Source organism: Acomys russatus, chromosome 19, assembly GCF_903995435.1.
Source record: "Acomys russatus chromosome 19, mAcoRus1.1, whole genome shotgun sequence".
In the NCBI taxonomy this organism is placed as follows: Eukaryota; Metazoa; Chordata; class Mammalia; order Rodentia; family Muridae; genus Acomys; species Acomys russatus.
Genome location: NC_067155.1, coordinates 12,885,951 through 12,911,156, shown reverse-complemented (window position 1 = coordinate 12,911,156; position 25,206 = coordinate 12,885,951). Strand labels below are relative to the sequence as shown.

Genomic DNA, 25,206 nt, shown 5'->3' with positions numbered 1-25,206 from the left:
GATCTATCTTCAAATTATGGGAGGGAACCAAAGCAAATCTCAATGGTGACCTTTCTTACCTCCGATACTGTATATTGATATTGGTCCATGATCACAAAAGAACAGAAGTGTCAGACAGAGGCTTCAGAAGCCCTGTAAGTAGGGATGGAAATGACCCTGGAACTACTTTCAAGGAGGCAGATCAACTGTATTTGGAATGAATGAGCGTTATGTAGAGCTTTGAGTAAGGAGTATAGTAGTGGCTATGTATCAGTGTCTGGTATTGAGATGCCTCGTTTACATTTCTGAAGTGACTCTTACAGAAGAAAAGGAGTTAGTCTTGTAAACTAGCTAAGGCCTATGAGACATTTCTCAGGTCGATGGTGTTGGGATTTCGTGTCAGGGTTAAAAAGAGGAAGTCTCACAGAAAAGGATAGTTCTCCATTTTACACTGAGCTCAAGACTTTCCAGTCATGGTGAACTGCAGCTTTAGCAGCATGGGTTCTGGGCAAACAATGACCTATTTTATGGGTGAAGTATCTTGGACTCTCCTGACTATCAATTTAAAAGGAGGTTTCTTATCCTTGGCATTGTGATTTTTTTTTTTGTTTAAGGTTTTTATGGTGTTGCTGCTGCTGGTGGGTTTTTTTTGTGTGTGTATGACTTCTAGAGGTGAACATGGTCACATGAAGGAGAGTGAGGGCAGAACTGGGAAGGGCAGATGGAGGGTCCTGGGATTGAGCTGTAAAAGGGTTAAATAAATAAAATATAATTTCCTGTGAAAATAATAGTAAACGGCACAATAACTAAAATACACTCCAGCTTTGGATCCAAGTGCTCCACTTATACATCCTTTACTTTCTTTTCTGTGAGAGCCAAGCTTTGAGTCGAGCTTTTTTTGGAGGCTTGGTATCTCCATCCATCCAATGAAAGTCCCCCATGGCTAAATCAGGTGGCAACTACAGGCTCCATATCCCCTATTTTAGTGATCTGGGCTAGGGTCATTCCCATAGGCTCCCTGGGTCTCAATTTTCCCAAAGATGCTCCCCGACCTATTTAAATTCTCTTCCAAGTCCTGCCAATCCCGTTCTCTACCCCTCCCCAACTCTCCCCACACATGATTCCCACCAACATTACCTTTTCCATCCTCTCTCCCTCACAGCTACCTCCTTCAATCTACCTCAGATGCCTGCTTTATTTTATTTCCCTTTTCTCCAGGTTTATGTGGAGGTCTTTGATCCACTTGGACTTGAGTTTTGTGCACCATAATACGTATAGATTTATTTGCTTACTTCTACATTCAAATAACCAGTAGACCTGCACCATTGGCTCAAGGAGATGTCTTTTTTTCATGGTATGCTTTTGTTTTGTTTTGTTTTTTTTTGGCAAAAATCAGGCATGTGAGTTTATTGCTGGGTCATCTTTTGACTCCATCAACCAACCTGTAAGTTTCTAGGCCCTACCATGTGGCTTTTACTATTATTGCTCCACAGTACAGCTCGAAATCCAAGGTGGTGATTCCTCCAGACTATTTGGTTGAACAGAATAGTTTCAGTTTTTTTTTTGTCTTTTATTTTTCCATAGGAATTTGTTGTTTGCTCTTTAAAGATCTTTTAGGAATTTTGGAGGGTACTGCAGTTAATATGTATATTGCTTTTGGTAAGGTGACCATTTTTAGTATGTTAATGCTACCAATCCGTGATCATGGAAGATCTTTCCATCTTCTGCTATCTTCTTCAATTGGTTTCTTCATAGACATGAGTTTCTTGTCATAGAAGTCTCTCACTTGCTTGATTAGAGTTACATCCAGATGTATCATTTTATTTGTTGCCATTGTAAAGTGTGTTTTCCTCTAACTTTTTTCGACCCAGCTATAGCTGTATAAAGAAAAGCTACTGATATTTTTAGTTAATTTTGTCCCCAGCCACTTTGCTGAAGTTTTTTGTTAGCTGTAAAATAATTTTGGGGTCACACACACACACACACACACACACACACACACACACACATCATATCATATATGAATAGTGATACTTTGACTTCTTCCCTTCCAATTTGTAGTCTTCTAAGATCCGTTAGTTATTTTATTGCTCTATCTAGGACTTCAGCTACTATGTGAAATAGATATGGTGAGAATGGACAGCCTTGTCTTGTCCCTGATTTTAGTGGAATTTCTTTAAATTTTCTCCATTGAATTTGATGTTGGTTGTTGGCTTTTGATGTGTTCTTGGATTGGCTTATGACTATTTTATTGAGTATTTTTTGCAACAATATTCATAAGAGAAGTTGGTCTAAAATTCTCTTTCTTTGTTGGGTATTTGTGTGGTTTAGGTATCAGGGTAACTGTGACCTCTTAGAATGAGTTTGGCAATGGTACTTCTGTTTCTATATTGTGCAATAGTGTGAGGAGTATTGGTGGTAGCTCTACTTCGAAAGTCTGGTAGAATTCTGGACTAAAACCATCTTCCCCAGAACTATTCATGGTTGGGAGTCTTTTAAAGACAGATTTTATTTCCTTAGGCTTATATAAATCATTTAAATGATATTGATTCAACTTTGGTAATAGGAATCTGTCAAGAAAATCATCCATTTCATTTAGATTTTCCAATTTTGTGAAGTACAGGTCTTTTTTAATGTTCCTTTTTAACATACATATTTATATTATTACACATGATTAAAATAAACTACATATGTCAGGAAGAATCATGAGACAATTAGGAATTATGCAAATGTTACATTCTTAGTGTTTTGGCTACTTGTATTTTGCCAACTTGAAGTAAACATCATTCCTGTCTTTTTAGGTCTAAATTTGTGAATAAAGATCAATAAAAGTAAGACCTAATAATTCTTTGGATCTCCTCAATGTCTGTTATGGTTCCCCTTTCACCTGTGATTTTGTTTCTTTGAATTCTCTCTCTCTCTCTCTCTCTCTCTCTCTCTCTCTCTCTCTCTCTCTCCCCCGTGTGTGTGTGTGTGTGTGTGTGTGTGTGTGTGTGTGTGTGTGTGCGCGCGTGCACTTCTCTTCTTTTGGTTTTGCTTGTTTGGAATCGTTTATTTCCTTAGTCTGGGATTTTCCTTCTAGTATTCAATTAAGAGTGAGTATATACTGTACCTGTCTTTCTGGGTCTGGGTTACCTCTCTCAGGATGATCATTTGTACTTCCACCCATTTGCCTACACATTTTAAGATTTCTTTGTTTTCAGTCACTAAGTATCTATTTTATGCCCATCACAATAGCGAATATCAATAACTCGAGTGACAGCACATGCAGGCAAGGATAGGGAGAAAGGGTAACACTCCTTCATTGCTGGTGGGAGTTTAAATCTATACAACCACTTTTGAAATCTATCTGACACTTTCTCAGAAAATTGGGAATAGGGCTACCTCAAAACCTAGCTATCCCACTCTTTGGAATATACCCGAAAGATGATCCACCACACAACAAAGACATTTGATCAACTATGTCCATGGCAACCTTATTCATAATAGGCAGAATCTGGGAACAACCTAGTTGTCCCTCAGTGGGAGAACAGATAATGAAACTGAGGTACATTTACTACTGAGCTATGAAAAACAAGGAAACATTGACGCTTACAAGCAAATGGATGGAGCTAGAAATGATCATTCTGACTGAGATAATCCAGACCCAGAAAGACACACATGGCATATACTCACGTATTAGTGGGAATTAGGTCAACCTGGGGGTCCTCTTATAGACTTTTTTCAATGGGGGATCAGGACAGATGTTGAGACTCACCATTGGATGCCAGGTGAGGTGGATATGGACTAATGGGGAGATAGAGGGACCCAGGGTTTCCAGGAGCCCCACACAAAGACCATCAAGGCTGCAGGATCTGAACCCAAGTAGGCCAGCACAAACTGCTCTGCCATCCAAGGACAGTCCATGCAGATCTAGCTGGTGGGAAGCTATTTTCCATGGTTGTGGGGAGAGTAAGGACTGACTCTGACATGAACTCTGGTGTTCTCTACTTGACCACTTCCCCTTGGTGGGGAGGACTGGTGGCACTCAGAGGAAAGGGAAGCAGGCTATCCAGATGAGACCTGATAGGTTGTGATCATATGGTGGGGGAGAAGGTCCCCTTGTGTCACAAGTCTAGGAGAGGGGAATAGGCTGAAAAAGGGAGGGAGGGGGAATGGAAAGATACAAGTGAGGGGATAACAATGGTAATAAAATCTGAATAAATTTTAAAAATTTGACCATGTCCCCTGGAGGGGGAGACCTGGTGGCACTCAGAGGAAGGACAGCAGGTTACCAAGAAGAGACCTGATACCTTATGAGCATATACAGGGGGAGGTAATCCCCCTCAGGAACAGTCATAGGGGAGGGGAATAATGGGAAAATGGGAGGGAGGGAAGAATGGGAGGATACAGGGAAGAGATAACCATTGAGATGTAACAAGAATAAATTAATTTTAAAAAGATTAAAATAATTTTTAAAAAATAGCTGAGTGGTATTCTATTGTGTAAATGTACCACAGTTTCTTTATCCCTTTCTTTAATTGAAGGACATCTAGGTTGTTTCCAGATTGTGGCTATTATGAATAAAGCTGCTATGAACACAATTGAGCAAATGTTCTTGTTGTATGGTGGAGCATCTATTAGGTATATATCCAGGAGTGTTATATCTGAGTCTTGAATTAGAACTATTCTTAATTATATGAGAAAGTGTCAGATTGATTTTCTAAGTGGTTGTACAGATTTGCACTCCCACCAGCAAAAAAGGAGTATACCTTTTTTCACATCCTTCCCAGCATGTGCAGTCACTTCAGTTTTTGATCTTAGCCATTCTGATGGGAATAAGATGGAATCTCAGTGTAGTTTTGATTGGCATCTCCCTTATGTCTTAGGACTTTGAGCATTTCTTTAAGTGTTTCTCAGCCTTTTGATATTCCTCAGTTGAGAATTTTCTGTTTAGTCTTGTACTCCTTTTTCAAATGTCATTAATTATTATTGTCATTAAATATGCATTTATCTATTTATTTATATTAATTATTTTATTGTGTTTCTTCTTTAACATATATGTTTATATTATTACACATGAAGAAGATGAACTATATAGAGCCAGAAGAACCATGAGATAATCATGAATTATATGAATGTTACGTTCATAGTGTTTTGGCTAATTGTATTTGTGAAGCTTGAAGTAAACGTCTTTCCTACCTTCTTGGGTCTAAATTTCAGAATGAAACTCAATATCTATCACTTTTCATCTCTATTAACTTAAGTCAACTATCTTGATCTAAAAAGATCTTATCTCCTAACCAACTACATTTGATTGTAAGATTAAACTATCTGGTCTTCAACTCCATCAGAGACTTAATAAGGAATAAAACTTAAATACCTGAGTCAACCAGAAGTGCAGTCTAGCAGATTCCAAAATGAAAAAATTACTGAGACAGTTACTGACTGAACAGTCACTCAACACTCTTTGTGACATTGGATCATCATTTTCCACATCCTAGCCCTTTATCTCTGACAGACTTATTTGATGGGCAGGAAATACTGAGGATTTGCTTACTATCTTGGCAGAGTTTAGCCACCAATCATGCCTGGATTTAAGCTTGCCCACTTTTGGGCATAATTTTGTTAGTGGCAGGAATGAGGACATTTTTCCCAGTGGCTGGTTAGCTACATTTGAAGCAACCTCTATAAGTAGGTTCTTTAATGTGGATCATCTTCTTTGAGGGAGACTGGGTGCTGCAGGAGTAAATTTGTCTTGTGAAAGAATCTTTAGGAAAATGAAAATGTCTTTAAGTGCCATATTCCATAGGTCTCTGAGGCTTTTGAAGACATTATTGAACTATTTTAACCTTATATATATCTATAAAATCATATTTATCTGTTAGACTAGGATATATATTCTTGTGATAAAATTAGGCTATTATTTGACATGACCATGATTTGAACCAATATACAAAACTATACCAATGAATTAAAAATAACTTTCTTTGTGAGTAACAATGAAGCCATTGAGTTAAGAAATATGTTCGATTATCTACCTTTTGTTCTATCCTCCCTCTATATTTCTACATCCCCCTTTTTTTCTTTCCATCTTCTAGCTCCTTAGCTATGAGAGAAAGATAAAGGAAAAGAGAGCTGTCCCTGAGTCTAATCTAGTTTTCACTTTGTAAAAGACCAATAATAATCTATAACCACCTCCTGATGAAAATAATCTTCTGTAGACCCATAGAGCAATTGGAAGCATACCCAACTCCCCTTAGAGGAATTGATCCATGATTATGGAAGATCTTCCTTTCTTCTGATATCTTCTTCAATTTCTTTCCTCAGAGACTTAAATTTTTTCATTCATGTTTGTCTTTTGTATAAAGAAGGGATACCATTTTTTTGCATTGATTTTGTATCCATCCACTTTACTAAAGGGGATTATCAGCTTAGGAATTTCTTGGTAGAATTCTTGGGAGTCACTCATGTTTACTATAGTATCATCTGCAAATAGCGATACTTTAACATCTTACTTTCCAATTTGTATCCGTTTTTTATCTACTTTAGCTGTTTAATTACTCTAGATAGGACATCAAGTACTATATATTAAGGAGATACAGAAAGAGTAGACAGCCTGGTCATGTCCCTGTGGAAGTGTCTTAAGTTACTCTCTATTTATTTTCATGATGATGATAGGCTTGCTTTATGTTGCCTTTATTATGTTTCGGTGTGTGCCTTAAAACTCTGATCTTTCCAAGACTTTTAATATAAATTGGTGTTAGATTTTGTCAAATGCCTTTCAGCATCTAACGAGATGATCATGTGATTTTTTTCTTTCGGTTTTTTTCTATCGTGGATTACATTGAAGGATTTCAATGTAATTTCAACAGTCACACCTCTTTGACTGGGATGAAACCTACTTGGTCTTGGTGAATGATACTTTTGATGTGTTCATGGATTGATTTTGTGAGAGTATTTTATTGAGTATATTTTGCAGCAATGCTTATCAGAGAAATGTGTCTGAAATTCTCTTTCTCTGTTTTGTTTTTGGGTGGTTTAGGAATCAAGGTAACTGTGGCCTCATAGAAGGGGTATGGTATTATTACATCTCTTTCTATTTTGTGCAATAAATTGAAGAGAATTAATACTGGCTCTTCCTTCTAGCCAGAGCAATAAGACAGCAAAAGGAGATCAAGGGGATCTAAATGGGAAAGGAAGAAGTCAAATTATCCCTATTTGCAGATGATATGATAGTGTATATAAATGACCCCCAGAAGTCCACCAGAGAACTCCTGCAGCTGATAAACACCTTCAGCAAATTGGCAGGATACAAAATAAACTCAAAAAAGTCGGTAGCTTTTCTGTATACAAATGACAAATAGGCAGAGGAAGAAATTAGGAAAACTACTCCCTTCACGATAGCCACAAACAATATAAAATATCTAGGAGTAACTCTAACCAAGCAAGTGAAGAACTTATTCGAACCTCTGAAGAAAGAGATTGAAGATGACATCAGAAGATGGAGGGATTTACCTTGTTTGTGGATTGGGAGAATCAACATAGTAAAAATGGCCATCTTACCAAAAGCAATTTACAGATTCAATTCAATCCCTATCAAAATACCTACAAAATATTTTGAAGATATTGAAAGATCAATTCTCAAATTCATATGGAAAAATAAAAAACCCAGAATAGCAAAAACAATTCTATACAACAAAAGATCCTCCAGAGGAATCTCCATACCTGATCTCAAGCTGTACTACAGAGCAACAGTAATTAAAACAGCATGGTACTGGCAAAGCAATAGACTGGTGGATCAATGGAATCGAATTGAAGACCCAGAGATGAATCCACACAGATTTGCTCACTTGATTTTTGACAAAGAAGCCAAATCTATTCAATGGAAAAAGGATAGCATCTTCAACAAATGGTGCTGGTCTAACTGGATGTCTACATGTAGCAAAATGCAATTAGACCCTTATTTGTCACCATGCACAAAACTCAAGTCCAAGTGGATTAAAGACCTCAACTTAAAACCAGAGACATTAATTCAGTTAGAGAAAAAGATGGGGAAGAGCTTGGGACACATAGGCACAGGAAACAACTTCCTGAACAGTACACCAACAGCCCAGGCCTTAATGTCAATAATTAATAAATGGGACCTCTTGAGGCTGAGAAGCTTCTGTAAGGCAGGAGACACTGTCAAGAGAACAAAGTGACAGCCTACAGAATGGGAAAAGATCTTCACCAACCCTTCATCTGACAAAGGGTTAATATCTAAAATATATAAAGAACTCAAGAAATTAAACACCACAAAACCAAACAACCCAATTGCGAAATGGGGCTTGGAACTTAACAGAGAATTCTCAACAGAGGAATATCAAATGGCCAAGAAACACTTAAAGAAATGCTCATCCTCGTTAGTCATCAGAAAAAGGCAAATCAAAACGACACTGAGATTCCATCTTACACCCACCAGAATGGCTAAGATCAAAAACTCAAACGACACGACATGTTGGTGAGGATGTGGAGAGAGAGGAACACTCCTTCATTGCTGGTGGGAATGCAAACTAGTACAACCACTTTGGAAAGCTTTCTGGCGTTTTTCTCAGAAAAAATGGGAATAGGGCTTCCTCAAGACCCAGCCATCCCACTCCTTGGAATATACCCAGAAAATGCCCTACCACATAACAGGGACATATGCTCAACCATGTTCATAGCTGCTTTATACATAATAGCCGGAACATGGAAACAGCCTAAGTGTCCCTCAGTAGAAGAATGGACTAAGAAACTGTGGTACATTTACACAATGGAATACTACTCAGCTATTAAAAACGAGGAATTCCCAAAATTTGTGGACAAATGAATTGATCTAGAAATTATCATAATGAGTGAGTTCACCCAGAAGCAAAAAGAGACAAACGGTATATACTCACTTATATCAAAACACTAGTCTAAGGGATACATACCATGAAAATCTTTACTTACCAAGAAAGTGGGTCAGAGGAGAGGACATCCGATTGAGACTTTAGGCAAGAGTAGCATGGAAGAAAGAGGAAATAGTAGGACCCACAGGGTCCTGGAAACCTACAAGAAGAACTTTATGACAGGCAGATCTGGATCCTGGGGTCCTCTTCAAACTAAGGCACCAGCCAAGGAGAATATAGGCAGTAAGCTTCGAACCCCTACCAAGACCTAGCCGACGAACAGGATATTCTCCATCGTTGAGTGGAGAGTGAGATCTGACTCTCACACGAACTCTGGTGCCCCTTTTCTGACCATGTCCCCTGGATAGGGAGAACTGGTGGCACTCAGAGGAAGGATAGCTAGTTACCAAGAAGAGACTCGATATTCTAAGAGCATATATAGGGGAAGGAGGTCTCCCTCAATCACAGACATAGGGGAGGGGAGAAGGGGAGAAATGGGAGGGAGGAAGAATGGGAGGAAACAGGGGAAGGGCTAACAATCGAGATGTAATATGAATAAATTAATAAAATAAAAAAACACAAAACAAAAGAATAAATAAAATAAAATCCTAGATATGAATTATACATGTTTCATAAAAATTGACATGAAGTTGATAGTACATTTAAATTTGAATGAAATTATAAAAATTTTATAAGACAATATAAAGAATATTTGGTGGAAAAAATAGTCTTCTTATTGCCCCCCCCCCCCAAATAGTGGCTCTTCCTTAAGGATCTGCACTAAATCATTCAAGCCAGGGCCTTTTTTGTTAGGAGATTTTGATGACTGTTTCTATTTCATTAGGAGACAAAAAACTATTTAATTGATCCATCTGATGTTGATTCAATTTTGGCAATTTGTAGATGTCAAAAAAATTTAGATTTTCAAATTCTGTGGCCTATAGGCTTTTAAAGTAAGACCTAATGATTCTCTGGATGTCTTCAGTGTCTGTTGTTATATCTGCCTTTTCATTTCTGATTTTGTTGATTTAAATATTCTCCCTCTTCCTTTTAGTTTGTTTAGCTAAGTGTTTGTCTATCTTGATTTTCTCAAAGAACCACCTTTCGATTTCACTGATTCTTTGAATTGTGCTCTTTGTGTTTTATTTATTGATTCAAGCACTGAGTCTGATGATTTACAGCCATCTACTCCTCTTGGGTGTATCTGATTTTTGTTCTAGAGCTTTCATGTGTGCTGTTAAGTTGCTAGGATGGGACTTTCCAATTTCTTTATGAAGTCATGTTGGGTGTAGGCAAAGAGAGCTCCAAGCTGAAGGCTTTTTGCTAGATTTTTTTCCCTCAATCCTTCTGAGGATGGTGGGCAATGCTTGTTGGAGCCTGCACCCATCTCATCTCTTATGGCTTCCTTGTTTGTGTCCCAGTTTGGTCAGGCAGAGAGGTACAGTCTGAGATTGCTTCAATCTGTAAGCTGCTTGGGTGCCCCCTCAGACCTCCTTAGTATTTTGGGTAATGTGTGTTGTGGCCAAAGCCTGACTAACTTCTGCTGGTTCACTTTTTGTGACCCAGATGGGCCATGCCAGTAAGCAGTGGGCAGAGAAAGAACCAAGCCTTAAGCTTCTCTGGTATCACATAGGCCTCTTCAGGATATCAGCTAATGTGGTTTGTGGCCCATTCCTGACTCACCTTTGCTTCTGTGCCCCAGATTGGACAGGTCAGTAAGCAGTGGGCAGGCAGAGAGAGATCCAAGACTAAAGCTGCTTGGAAGTTCTACAGTTCTTCCCATTATGATAGCTAATGTGGGTTATGGCCTAGGCCTGATTCAGCCTTGCCTGTTTCTTCTCTGTGTCCAAGGTGGGCCAAACTCATCCATAGTGTGCATGTAGAGAGAGATACAAGCCTAAAGCTGCTTGGGTGAGTTGTGGGCCGCACCAACTGAGCTCTTCAAACCCAGTTTCTATATTACTGCAGACTGCAGTCAGTGCTAATGCTAATATATCTAAAAGTTTTTCTCTTTTTGTAAACTAAAACATCCATGTAAACTTCAGAGAATTTAGGGAATCATAAGATTTGAATCCACCAGCATCAAATTCCAGAGAAGTACAGCCTAAGTTTTCCCACTTGTCTATTCCTGAGGATACTTTCTCTCTTTCTCTGCCCTAGTCTTTGGATTCCCACCAAAAACTACTAGGAATAAATGTCTGAAAGTTGCTGACATAATATTTTACTTTAAGATTCAAAACTGTAACATTTCACCTAATCTATATCTGTCTTCTCACATTCCCACTTGGTTGGCAGACACTGTCCAGGAAACTATCCACTGCAACTGTATTGACCCAGAAAATTGACATCATATTCCGTTTCTGATAAGGCTATAAATATCTGATTACTCTCAGTACAGTTGTCACAGCTTCAGACTCTGTTCCCTCCGATCTGAATCTTATTAATATCTTGAGCAACCATAACAGGCAATCTTGTCACAGTAGTAAGCATGGGTGCTTGTAGTATGGGTGACAGACAGGCTCAAACCACAACCATTGCTTTGCCCTGGCCTCAAATCCATGTCTCACATGGGTAAGGACCATGCAGAGCTATTTCATGAAACAGAGGTGTCTGTTTTCTAGCTTTTAACTTTTTTTTTAAAAATGTTTTTATGTATTTTGGCTGCATACATATAAGTGAAATGCGAGCATCCCTGTTTCCAAAAGAGGCAAGAAGAGAAACTTGGATCCCATGTAACTGCAGTAACATATGGTTCTAAATTTGCATGTGTGTGCTGGGAACTGAACTTGAGTCTTCTCCAAGAGCATCTAGTGCTATTATCCTCTCAGCTACGACTCCATCTCACCCCAGAGTGAGTGTTTTCTAAAGCAGATCCGGCTGGCTGGAAGAGAATGGGTGTCTTTGTCAGATCTTAACCAGGTCATTGGGACTGTAACTTTCTCTATATGAGACCACTATTACTAATACACAAAATCTAAGGGCAATACCTTTGACGATTATTTCTCTAAAGAAGACAGTGAGGTAAATTGAGAGGCAAATGGTAGAGTTCTTTGCAGTTAGTGACTTCTTCAGCAGAGGGAGCCCTATATTATAATCATGATGTGGTTGGACAAAAAAAAAAAAAAAAAAAAAAAAAAAAAAAAAAAAAAAGCCAAATCCTGCTACCTCTGTTCAAAGGAAATCACAGTGGCATAACATGAAAGATTCTATTTTCTCCCTTGTACATGGGCTTTGGCATCCTGATTTCCTGCAGAAAGTCTCCGTACATGGATGGCTTAGTTTTAGAGTCAGCCCTAATTGTTCATTTGTTTTCACTTCCTGAACAAGGTCTCTCCTCAAGCTGCTGCTGACCAAGAGTAGTGTCTCTGAAAGCAGCTGCTCCCTGTTCCACAGACACTTGAAAGGCCTCCAGGGTAGAGACTCTAGATGTGTGTGTGTCTGCAGACAGCTAGCTTGTTCTCCTTCATATCTGCCTCCCATTGCCTGTGTGATCCAGAGAATAGAAAGCCCTATGTTAGAGTCAGGATCTATTGTACAAAAAAACCAAAATGAGGTCCTTCACATTCCAGGAGGTGAGACATCTGTACAGTAAATGACACATGATTTCCTATCCAGTAGGTTGTCTGAGGGAGCACTGCATTTCCACAGAAATTCTCCAGAGGCAGGGGTTTTTCTCTATCTCAGTCTGCTGGATATAGGGAACATGGTTAATGAATTTCCAATGTGTATAATATAGCTTTTTTAATGACCAACAACCTGACATTGGGACAAGGAAGCTGCCTAGATCAGCAGCATCGGTTACTATCTGGCCTGTGGGATATATTTTGCTAGTCTTAATCCCTAAGGGCAGGAAGTTGTCAGGAGAAACTATGCCCTATCTTGCTTATCTTGGGGATCCTTATTGTCCTGTGAAGCCTCAACAACCATCCAAACATATGGCTAATAGCCTGGGAAGCTGTGCAACCATGCCTTCCATTGCTGAGACTCAGGGAGAGATATCCAGGTGACTTAGGCTATCTGTGGCTCTCATTGCAGTGCACTGATGAGTTCCATTAACTATGACATTTAGACACTTACAAATTATTCTACTCTCCTATTTTAACTCTGTACATACTCACCCACAGTAACCTGAAATCTGAGGTCTGGGACAGTGACCTAGAATCACAACTTTGTGGTGGTCCCTTTTCTAATAAAATTTAATTTTTTCAGCCAAACCCTTCCTGAATCCCAAAGCACTTTCTCATGGATATATTTAAGATGAGTTCTTCACAATCAGGACTTATTCTAATTCTTTGGCTAAATACCCTACTACACATCCTGCTTTTAGCAGAGTGAATTCAGGTAAAAGATTCTGATATAAAAATTTGTGTTCACTGGTTATGTCCTGCACTAAATGGAAGCCCATTGTGGGCACAAAATTTGACAGTGAGTTGACAAAATCCAGACATAATGTTCTTGTGCTACAAAATAGAAACAAACACCTCACATAGCACCCAGAGGTCAAAAGAGCTCTGTCAGAATGACTAAGATAAAAATTCAAAGTGACAACACATGCTGATGAGTATGTGGAAAAAGGAGAACACTCTTCCAGTGCTAGTAGGAGTATAAAATTGTACAACCACTTTGGAAATCAATCAGGCACTTGATCAGATAATTGGGATTAGCTTTATCTCAAGACTCAGCTATACCATCCCTGGGTTTGTACCCAAAGATGCTCTACCATACAACAAGGGCACTAGTTCAACTATGTTCATAGCAGCTTTATTTGTAATAATCTAAACCTGGAAACAAACTACATGTCCCTTAACTAAAGAATGGATAATGAAATTGTAGTACACTTACAAAATGGAATACTACTCAGCTATTTAAAACAAAGAAACCATGAAATGTGCAGGCAGACATATGGAACTATAAAAGGTCATTCTGAGTGAGGTAATCCATTCCCAGATTGACACACCTGGTGTGTACTTTTTTTTTTTGCTTTTTTTATTAATTTATTCTTGTTACATCTCAATGTTTATCCCATCCCTTGTATCCTCCCATTCTCCCCCCCCATTTTCCCATTATTCCTCCCATATGATTGTTCCTGAGGGGGATTACCTCCCCCTGTATATACTCATATGGTATCAAGTCTCTTCTTGGCAACCTGCTGTCCTTCCTCTGAGTGCCACCAGGTCTCCCCCTCCAGGGGACATGGTCAAATGTGAGGCACCAGAGTACATGAGAAAGTCATATCCCACTCGTCACTCAACTGTGGAGAATGTTCTGACCATTGGCTAGATCACTTACCAGGAAACTGGGACAGAGGGGAGGACATCCTATTGGGACTCCAAATGAGAGAAGCATGGGAGAATAGCAAAGTAGAAGGATCCAGAGGGTCCTAGAAACCTACAAGTAGAATATTATGATAGTCAGATTTGGGCCCAGGGGTCCCACTCAAACTAAGGCACCAGCCAAGGACAATACAGGTGGTAAACTTTAAACCCTTTCCCAGATCTAGCCAATGGTATGTACTTATTTTTAAGCGGATTTTAGCCATATACTACAAGATAAATATACTACAATTCACAGAACCAAAGAAAATAAGTAACAAGAAGGACTCAAGGGAGGATGATTAAATTTCACTCAGAAGGGCAAATAGAACAAACAGCATAAGTGGTTGAAGAGAAGGAACAAAGTTTGAGAAAGAACATAGAGAAAAATTAGGATAGAGATCAGACATGGGGAGAGAAAGGGCAGGAGGACAGAGGACTGCAAAGGACGAGAAAACATATTCTGAGGCATCTCTGAGATATGCTGAAAACCTAAAGCAAGGAAGGCTTCTATGACTATAAGGAAATGACCCAAGCTGTTGCTCCTAATATCAGGGACCATGGAGACTAATGATGGCACCCTCTAGCTAGACAGGACTCCTAGTGGAGGGAGTGAAACACCAATCCAAACCCCCCAAAAACTGTGGCCCAATATAATACCCTGCCTAAAAGACGTGCATGGATAAAGATATAACATATAGGTCAGAGATAGAGGAATTGTCCAACAAATGCCTGGCTAAACCTGATAGTCACACCATGGGAGAGAGCCAACCCAAATACTAGAGTATTAACAATGCTCTGCTATACTTGCAGACAGGAGGCTAGCATAGCTGTCTTCTGAGAGTCTCTCCACTCAATAGTGGATCCAAAGAGATACAGATACTCAAAGTCAAATATTGGGCAGAGAGCAGGAAGTATTGTGGAAAGGTGGGAGCATGAATAGAAGGCTCTGTAATTGATAGGAGCTCTACAAGAGGACCCGCGGAGACAACTAAACAGGGACCTGATGGGCTTGAGACTGAAGCACCAACCAAAGACAATGCATAGACTGGACCTAGGCACTGTACATAGATGAAGCAGTTAGGCATCTCAGGCTTCATGTGTAGGAATAGCAGGGACTGTTTCTGACATGGACTCGGATGCCTATTTTCTGATCACTCTCTTCTGGTGGGACTTCCTCACCAAGCCACAAAGGAAGAGGATGTGTTCAGTCCTGATGCAACTTGATGAGCTGGGGTGGGTGTGTCGGGTGGACTCCACTTATCTGAAGAATAGAGAGGGGGAATATGGGAAGAGAGAGGGAAGGTGCAACTAGGAGGAGAGAAGAGGGGGGCTATGATTGGAATATATAGTGAACAAATATATAAATTAATTAAAAATATTTACCTAGGCTTGTGTTTTAGAGAGATGAATTGTTCCCCTTTTCCCACATACTCATCAGCACAGGGCCCAAAGAGGCTTGTGGAGACTGAAGCACCAACCACTTACCATGAATAAACTGGACTTAGGAACTCTACACAAATGCACCTGATGGACAGGACAGGCTTCATGTGGGTCCTCTAGTAAGGGGAGTGGGGACTTTCTCTGACATGAACTCTGTTGTCTGCTTTTAAAAAAATCAATTCCCCTTGGTGAGATTGCCTTGTTAGGACACAGGGGAAAATAACACAGTTAGTTCTCATGCAACTTGATGATCAGGGGAGGGTGAGTATGGCAGGGCTCCCCTTTTCTGAGCAATGGAGGAGAGGAGGGGGAAGAGGGAAGAGCTGTGTCACTGAAAAGGCTCTATCACTGAAAGAGCTCTATTGGCAAAGCCTCTCTCCCATACCCTCGGTATTTCCTGTGGAACTGACATCCCAAAGGACCAGCTAAGCTTCATTCCTTAGAGATCAGCATATGTAGGCATTAGTGCCTGGATACCCCAAAGGGAAAATCTAGATCACATCTCCAGAATAATAACATTTGGGAAATATTTAGAAACATTATATACTGAATATTGATTTGCTACATCATGTTTTTTTTTAAACAGTGGCTTATATATTCTGAAATAAAAATATGAAAATGGGCCTAACTGCCTTGAGAGGCATGTGTCAAAGATTTTTCAGGTTAGAGACCATGGCTCCTGCGGCACTATGCACCTTAAATTTTTAGAGAAACCAAGGCACTCCTTCAGGCAGTGAAGAATTCAGACCACTTTGAATTTCTCTATGTCCTCTTAGAACAGAGTAAGGGACATAATTTGACATGACAATTACTCTTAGACATCAATCTTCTGTTTCCTAAATAGTTTTCAGATGTCAGTGTATCCTGACAACTACAACTGTATTGATCCTGGAAATTGACATTATATTTTGTTTTTGAAAAGGCTATATAAATTATGATTACTCTCAATAAAATTGTCACAGCCTCAGTCCTGTTGTGGTCCCACCAGCCAAAGCATGATTAATTCCTTGAGCAGCTGTAACAGGAAACCTTGATATAGTATTAAGCATGGGTGCTTATAGCGTGAGGTACAGATAGGCTTGAAACACAGACATTGCTTTGACCTGGCCTCAAATGCATGTCTCACATGTGTAAAGACCATGCCAAGACATTTCATAAAATATAGGTGGATATTTTCTCTCTAAGGATTTTTGGAATGTATGTTGTTATATTGGCTGCATGTATATCTGTGAAACACAAGCATGGCTGGTGCCCAAATAGGGAAGAAGAGAATATAATATCCCTTGTAACTGTGGTAGCAAATAGTTAAAACCTGCCAAGTATGTGCTGGGATCTGAATTTTGGTCTTGCACAAGAGTGCTATTAGCCACTCTAGCACTCCAGGGTGAGTATTTTCAAAGGTGGATCTGTCTGTCAGGAGGATAACTGATGTGCTTGTCAGAATTGAATAGGGCTTTGAGATGCTAACTTTCTCCATATGAGACCATTGGCTCTAACTACCAAGGATCTAGCTACCAATCCCTGTAAGTATTATTTCTTTAAGGAGCACAATGAGGCAAAATGAAAGGCTGGTTTTTAAGTTGTTTAACATCAGTGACTGCTTAGCAGAGAGAGCCCTGTGTTAGAACTGAATTATGCTGGGACAGAAAGAGCAAAGATCTGTCCTTTATATTCAAGGTAAATGACAGTGGCTCACAAGAAAGCATGATTTCCTCTCTTGTACATGGGCTATGGAGTCCTGGAATCCTGCAAAAATTATCCAGAGGTGGGTGGGTTAGTTTTAGAGTCAAATCTAAGTGTCCATTTGTTTTCACTTGGTGAACAGGATGTGCTTTCAAGCTGCTGATGAATAAGACTAGAATTTCTAAGAGCAGCTCCTCCCTGCTCCACAGACACTTGAGAAGACCTCCAGGGTAGAGACAATAGATACGTGTCTGCAGACAGATAGATGAGCTTCACGTCTGCCTTCCATGGTCTATGTAGTTCAGAGCACTATTAGAATCAAGATCTATGGGAAGAATCAAGGCAAAGTGAGGTCTTTTGTATTCTAGGAGGTAAGATACCAGCACAGGAGAAAACATATGGTTTCTTATCTGGTACGTAAAATGGAAAGTCCTGGATATCTCCAGAAGTTGTCCAGAGGATGGAGTTTTTTTCTCTATTTCTGTTTCTGAGATATAGGACCTATGAGTGTTGTGATGTCTACAATGTATTGTTAAATATGAATGAGGATCTGACATTGGTATGCAGGGATGATTCAATACCTGAAAATCCATCAATGTAATCTGTAATATAAACAAATTGAAAGAAAAAACATAATCATCTATTAGATGCTGAAAAGCCTTTGACAAATATAACACTCCTTTATGTTAAAACTATTGGAAAGACCTGGGATACAGGGCACATACCTAACACAATAAAGGAAATATACAGCAAGCCAATAGCCAACATCAAAGGAAATGTAACAAAACTCAAACCAATTCCACTAAATTCAGTGACAACACAAGGCTGTCCACTCTCTCCATATCTATTCAATATAGTGCTTGAAATTCTACCTAGAGAAATAAGACAAGTAAAATAGATCAAGGTGATACAAAATGGAAAGAAAGAAATCAAAGTATTGATATTCACAGATGATATGATAATATACATAAGGGACCCAAAAAGTTCTTCCCAGGAGCCCTACAGCTGTTAAAAACTTCAGGAAAGTGAATGAATACAAAATTAACTTAAAAATCAGTATTCTTCCTGTACATACAAGATACATGAGCTAAGAAAGAAATCACGGAAACAACATCCTTCAGCATAGCCACAAGTAATATAAAATATCTGGGGAGTGATTCTAACCAAGCAAGTGAAAGAGCTGTGTGACAAGAATAATAAATTTTTGAAGAAAGAAATTGAAGGAAGTAACACAAGAAGGAAAGATATTTCATGCATCAGTAGGATTAAGACGGTAAAAATGGTCATTTTATCAACAACAATCTACTGATTCAGTGCAATTCCCCTCAAAATGCCAACATAGTTCTTTACTGATCTCTATCAAGCAATTCTAAGTTTATATGGAAAAAACCAAGATAGCTAAAATAATCTGGTAGAATAAAAGTACTTCTGGAGGTATGACAATCCCTGATTTCAAACTGTCTTACAGGGAAACAATAAAAATTTGCATGGTATTGGCTGATCAACTGAATCTAGTCAAAGAGTCACAATGGTTTCACACAAAGAGAAACCATTGTACTTCTCTCAGAGGTTACTCAGCCTGTCCTTAGGGCTCAATTTGTGAACAAAACTCTCATGCAGGAGACCACAAACAGGCCTGTACTTCAGCTCAGTGGTCCAGTTAGACCACAACATAAGCCACTCCAATCAGGGGTTCATGATGACTGACATCAACCACTGATGCCAAAAGAATGAAACATGAATCTAGGAATAAACTCAAAATGATACAGATCCGGGCAGGATTTGCAACGGAGGCACCTCTTTGTTAATGGAGTTTAATGTCTGTTCTCTAATATACTTGGACCCTGTAGAGTGCTTTCTTGAGTTTCAGATGGATACTGATCATGTAACACATAGGAACTAGAGGCAAAAAGTTTCTGACATGAGCCAGGTGGACCAGATGTATTTGTCAAGTGTGCTAATTAGTTTCTGTCACCTGGCACAAGCTAGAGACACCTGTAGAACTATAAGGAATTGCCTTCTCCATTAGCTTGATAACTGGGTATGTTTATGGAGCATTTTCCCTTAACTATTGATTCATGCATGAGAGCTCAGCCCACTGTGGGTCGTACCATTCCTAGAGAGGTGGTCCTGGGTGATGGAAGAAAAAGCTATCTGAGCAAACCGTAGAGAACAAGCAGTAAAGCATCATTCTTTCATGGACCTTGTATGATTACCCACAGGTTAGAATCATACAAATAAATCATAACAATAGAGAAAATCAATTGATCAGAAGTTGTTTTCTCAAAGTAGTTACCATTATTGATGATTTTTTAATTAGATTAACTTTGTTTTTAAAATTTTTCATTAATCTAAGAAGTTAAATTTGAGAACTTATAGTCCATTCTTCAAAATACTAAGAATTTCATGAACAATAAATTCTGTGCTAACTGTTGGGTGACCTGGATGAAGCAAAAACATTACCAAAGCCCAGAACCAACAAAGATGGAAGTATGAAGAGACACAAAACTGATACCATGAATATTTTATAAGACTGAATCAATAAAGAGATTTGAAAAAATGAACAAATTTAATGTTGAAAACAAGAAACAACTAATAGAGTACTAGGCCAGTGTAGTTGGGATGTCCATGGAAACACATAGGCAACTCAGTACTCAATAAGGACACTGACAACTTTTCCTAAAATACAGGATAGACACAAGGATGCTACTGTGGTTATTTATGTCCAATATTCCCTTGGGATTCCTATAATGCACAATTACTAAAAAAAGAAAGAAAAAAAAGATGGCCAGTCAATTGGGAGTAAAATATGTCCTCATATGACGTAAACTTCTTTTAAGAAAACCCTAAAGATTCTAAAGCAGTTTCTGGAACTTGTGGGCAAACACATCCACATGAGCTGTACATATGGAAACTAATATTGAGCATAAACAATTAGATTCCCTCTTTTGTCACATGTATAGAGACAGAAGTAGATGTGGCTATACAAATGCTTGGGGAACAGACAATGGTAATGAGCACATAACAATATGAATGTGCATCATGCTCCTCAGCTGTAACTCAAAATAGTTAAAAGGAGAATTCTGATATATATCTCAAAAATATGTATAAAGAGATAAAATAATAATGTGTGAGGTTACACAGCGAATACCAGTCCCAGGAAGGAAAGAATCCAGTCCAGCCTTTTGTCATGGATTTTACATCTGTATTTAAAACAAATTGCAATTCAAAATTATTTAGTAACCAGTTATGTGCACAGTGAGACATGGGCAGTCCCTTCTAATGTCACTATTCAGCACTTCATGTGGATGACTGGTATTTAAGTAGCATTGGTGTTATGTGAAAATATTGGAGCATATGAGATATGTATATCTCTATGCAAAAACTGTAGAATTTTAATAGGGAACACACAGGATTTAGAATTTTGAAGCTCTTGAAATTGTTTTTCATGGATTCTAAGGGGAAATATTTGATCCACAACTTAAGTTCCTAAACAGCTCTTTGCAACTGTATTTTCTATATTGATGTTTTTATTTTCCTTAAGAAATCAAACTTCACAATAAACACTTTTACACATGATTTTGTCAGGATTACAGGCAGGACTCAACAGCTGGCTGTAATTGAGTTGCTACTGACAATATTTACCATATAACCTTCCTCTATTTTGTACTCCATCAATAAAAATTGTTCAATTCTGACATAGAATGAGAGGAGAAAGTTCAATATCCTATCACATTCAATCTGATTCCATGACTGGTCTTTGAACTGACTGGATTGGAGGTCTCACACTGATACTCTCCAGCATCATTCAGACTGACAGGATCTATGGTCAGTCTGCACTTTGTAGGGGACAGCATCATCCTATCTTTAAGCAGCAGAGTCTGGTTATTGAAGATCCAATGGATGGAGATTCCAGTGTCAGGTGTGAAGCAAGTAAAGACCATGTACTGTGACTTCAGTGTGGGTGACTCTTAAGAAAGGAGTTATCACAAACTCTGCAAAGAAACAGAGGAGAGGGCCAAATGACATTAGTCCTTCAGACAGCTCAACAAGCACCGTTGTATTTCATACCTTAGAAAGCCTCTGCAGAGGTTAGTTTATGCTTTTTATCTGCCATGGATGGGCTGTGTGACATTGACTCAGCCATTATTTTTACCTCAGTTTCTCTGTACTGGGCACATGATGTGACATCATTTCAGTGTTACTGAGTTAATCATAGTTATAGGCAATGGGTTGACCTTGGGGGTACAGAGCTGCACATCTCAGCATCATATCTTACTATTTAACTGAAGAAGATAATTCCTTAGGCTGTACCCTGGAGGACATGGAGAAGTATCAAGTAACTGTCTCCACTGTTTGTCCACTTGAGGACACTGATCTTCCCATGAAGGCACATAAATGCATTAGAAAAATTGCCTGGTGGTAGAGACCTGTCTAATGAGACTCAGAAGAAGGAGATGCCAAATTGATCTACTTAACCACAGCTTTCATGGCAGTAGACAGCTGGGTCCACACTTTGAGGTACTTGTGCAGCCAGTGAGGATATTTTCCCTGTCAGTTCTAACTGGAAATCAAACAAAATAGTGACAAATAACTCCCCAGTGTCATCTGGATTCAAGCCAGAAACAGAAATTTGGAACCATGGCTATCTGATGCTCATTGTGAGGACTCTATGGCTTCTTCAAGCAGTGCCTGATTTATTTCCAAAGACGCTGTCTTGGAGCCATGTGCATGGTGAAAGTCACAAGAATCAGTGGTGACTCTGATTGCTTCTGCTGAGTTACACCACACACATTATGCTATCTGCAGGCAGAGACAGGTGATAGATTCTGATATATTGCAGTTTGTCTACCCAATGTGAGGGAACACAATTCAGTGGGGAAGGAGCAAGTTCATTTCATTCCAGACATTGCAGTGTATGAAGTAGGAAAGGCCACACCCATCAGCGGGATGTCATAGAGAGTCACTTACTATATACATGGAGTTGCACATGTGTTACTTCAATTTTGAGAACTCGGCTTAAAGTCTGCAGTGTGTAGAATCCTTCATCCTTCTCAGTGATATCCTGAAGCAGCATGGATCCATCAGCATACAACTTTTCTCTTCTGGTTTGTGCAGGACCCCAGCTGGTGGAATTCGTGGTTCTTTGTATTCTGCAATTTTAAATATCTCTGTCCTATTCTCTGATTTGTACCAAGAATATGCTTGAAGATCTGGTGCATTACGCACTATGAACTTAATGGTTTTCCCTATAGAAGGAGTCTGAGGTACTTGGTTAATCATGACTGGAGCAGAGATGAGAGAGTTACAGCAAGTAGAAATGGAGGCTAGAATAGAAAAAGAAAAGTCATTAATTGGGGAACATTTGATTGTTGGGAAGGTCATGACCTTTATGCTAGGCAGATGGATTCATCACTGATCCTAGAGATGCAGGGATGGGTGTCTCTATCCTACATGGTGGAGGCAGGCAACATGACCTAAATTTCTTCAGTGCCTCTGAATGTGTCAATTCCTCTGCAAGGAACTCTATTTGTTTGTCTCCATGGTTGTCCCATCATTGCCTTCAATCTGGGAATTTACATTTGCATCCGTGGTTCTCTTTAAGATTATGCCTTCCCTGAACTCTAGAGACTGAAGAACTTCACTTTCTGGATTTTAGTTTCCAGTTTGCAGTACCGCTCTAGTAAACCTCTGATTTCACCTACTCATCAGCTTGGTGTTTTGGCCTGAAGCCCAAGTACTGTGGATGGGGGGAATGACAGGAGAAATCTTATCTTTTTCACGGGATCAGGTCTTGAAGAAGGCTATAATACTAGGATGGCTAGTTTTATGTCAACTTGACACAAGCTAGAGTTCTTTGGAAAGTTAGAGATTCACTTTAAAATCTCACTATCCAATTGCCCTATGGGAAAGACTGTAGCATATTTTAAAATTTAGAGATTAATAAGGAAGGGTCCAGCCCACTGTGAGAAGTCCATGGGCTCATGGTCCTGAGTGATAAAAGAGAGCAGGTTGACAAAGTCATAAGGAGAAAGCCAGGAAGCAGAGTTCTTCAATCTTTTTGCATGAGATTCTGGATTGTATTTATAGTATGCCCATATTTAGAGCTAAAAATCACCCCAGATTGATATGGACAAGAAAAAAAACAATATTTACCTGAGTAGAAGAAAGAAATGAGTCCTGGGGGAAAATGTACCACATATTCACCTGTAGTCATGCCTGGAATGCGTGAATTCCAGGTGCTCACCCTCTGTGATGACACCATGGTTTCCTTAAATACATGGCTAAAGGTGGAGATATTGTACTGATTCTGATATCCTATACTGAGTTACTTTTCCTCAAGTTCATCCTTGATATGGAGTGGGGGAGGAATAAGACAAGAAAGTTATTTCTATTGCTGTTTGTCTCTATCATGAGTGTTCTGTACCTTGTGCTCAAACCCCAACATGGCTCAAAAGGGAGAGAAAAGGGAGACACAGGGCATTCATGTCAGTCCTGTGTGTCTATGCCCTCACCCTGAACTGAAAAATCACAGAAAATCACTTACTGTCTATCTCAAGTGTCACATGCACTACTTCAGCCTTCAGATCTGTAGTCAGAGTTTGCAGGGTGTAGAATCCAATATCATTCCAGGTGACGTTCTGAAGCAGCAGAGATCCATTGCTGTACACCATCTCTCTACCACTATTTGCAGGTCCCCGAACACTTAAGTTTAAAAGCATCATGTATCATGCCACCTCATCATCCTTGAATGGAAGCACCCCTTTGTACCAAGAAAATGCTAGAAGATTCCGTGGGAGATGGTGAACCAGTAGCATAACACTTGCCCCTTCTGCAACACTTGGTGGGACTGATTCAACAGTTAACTTGACAGAGGTGGAAGGGCACTCACAGATCCAAAGGGAGGCTAGATTGGGGGAGAAAGAGAGTTCCATCAATATTGGACCCTTTGTAATGGGCAATGATGGGGTGCTGAGTCACTTATTGGTGTGTCAATTGCTCAGCCTAGTGCAGAAGGATAAGGAGTGTGATCCAGCCTTCTCCTATAACCAGGTAAGTCTTCTAATGGAGGACTAGAATACCAAACCAACCACAAAACCTTCAACCTACAATGTGTCCTGACAACATGATGTGCTGGGGTAGAGGTAGCACATAACTTGTGGGAGTGGCCAACCAATTATGGTCCACCTTGAGACTCATGCCATGAGAGGGTGACCAGCCTTGGCACTGCCTGAATGAACATAAAATGAGGCTGAGTGGCCTGGAGACCTTGGATAGATCCAAATAAGCAAAGCAAAAGAAAAGTAATGGAATTATTTCTAGTAATATTCTTCTAAACTCATAGACAAGACTCTGGCATAATTACTATTAGAGAGGTTTCATCCATAATCTAATAGAAACATACAGCCAAACATTAGGAGCACCCCAGTGCATTCTCAGTGCCGAAGAAGGGAAGGAGGGATTGTAGCAGTCAGAGGGGACAAGAACAGCACAAGAAACCCGCAGAACCAACAAGACACTTAATTTAAAAACCTGGACTCACAGGTGCTCACTGAGACTAAACCAACAACCAGGGAACCTGTATGTATATAACCAAGGCCTTCTGTATATATGTTATAGTTGTGTAGCTTGATGTAAATTCTTGGAGAAGGACAGAACCAGCTCTCCTACTGCAACAGATAGTAAGGGGCATAAGGAGGCATCTCCCATTCCCACACAACTACAGAGCCCAAGAGGGATGTGGCAGGCTCACCTGTGCCCTTGCCACCAGGGCTAGATTTACGGTGTCACCCAAGCTAGGTGCTGGGATAGCTCTTCCAAGCTGCTCAGGTAAGGAGTGTGTCCAGTTTCCCCAAATTCCATAGACAGTGAGGAGTGGACCCAGCTTTGTGCAGCCC

The 25,206-nt window shown here is 39.5% G+C and overlaps 1 protein-coding gene across 1 annotated transcript in view; it reads right to left on the bottom strand.

The window, feature by feature from the left end:
* Positions 1-23,982, bottom strand: part of LOC127203205 (pregnancy-specific glycoprotein 22-like) — a 38,981-nt gene extending 14,999 nt beyond the window's left edge. Inside the window, exons 1-2 of the mRNA XM_051162000.1 lie at positions 23,856-23,982; positions 22,402-22,635 (exon numbers count right to left, since the gene is read on the bottom strand). Of these exons, the coding sequence (XP_051017957.1) occupies positions 22,402-22,635; positions 23,856-23,982 (361 nt within the window). The remainder of the gene's footprint in view (positions 1-22,401; positions 22,636-23,855) is intronic.
* Positions 23,983-25,206: the final 1,224 nt, after the last annotated feature.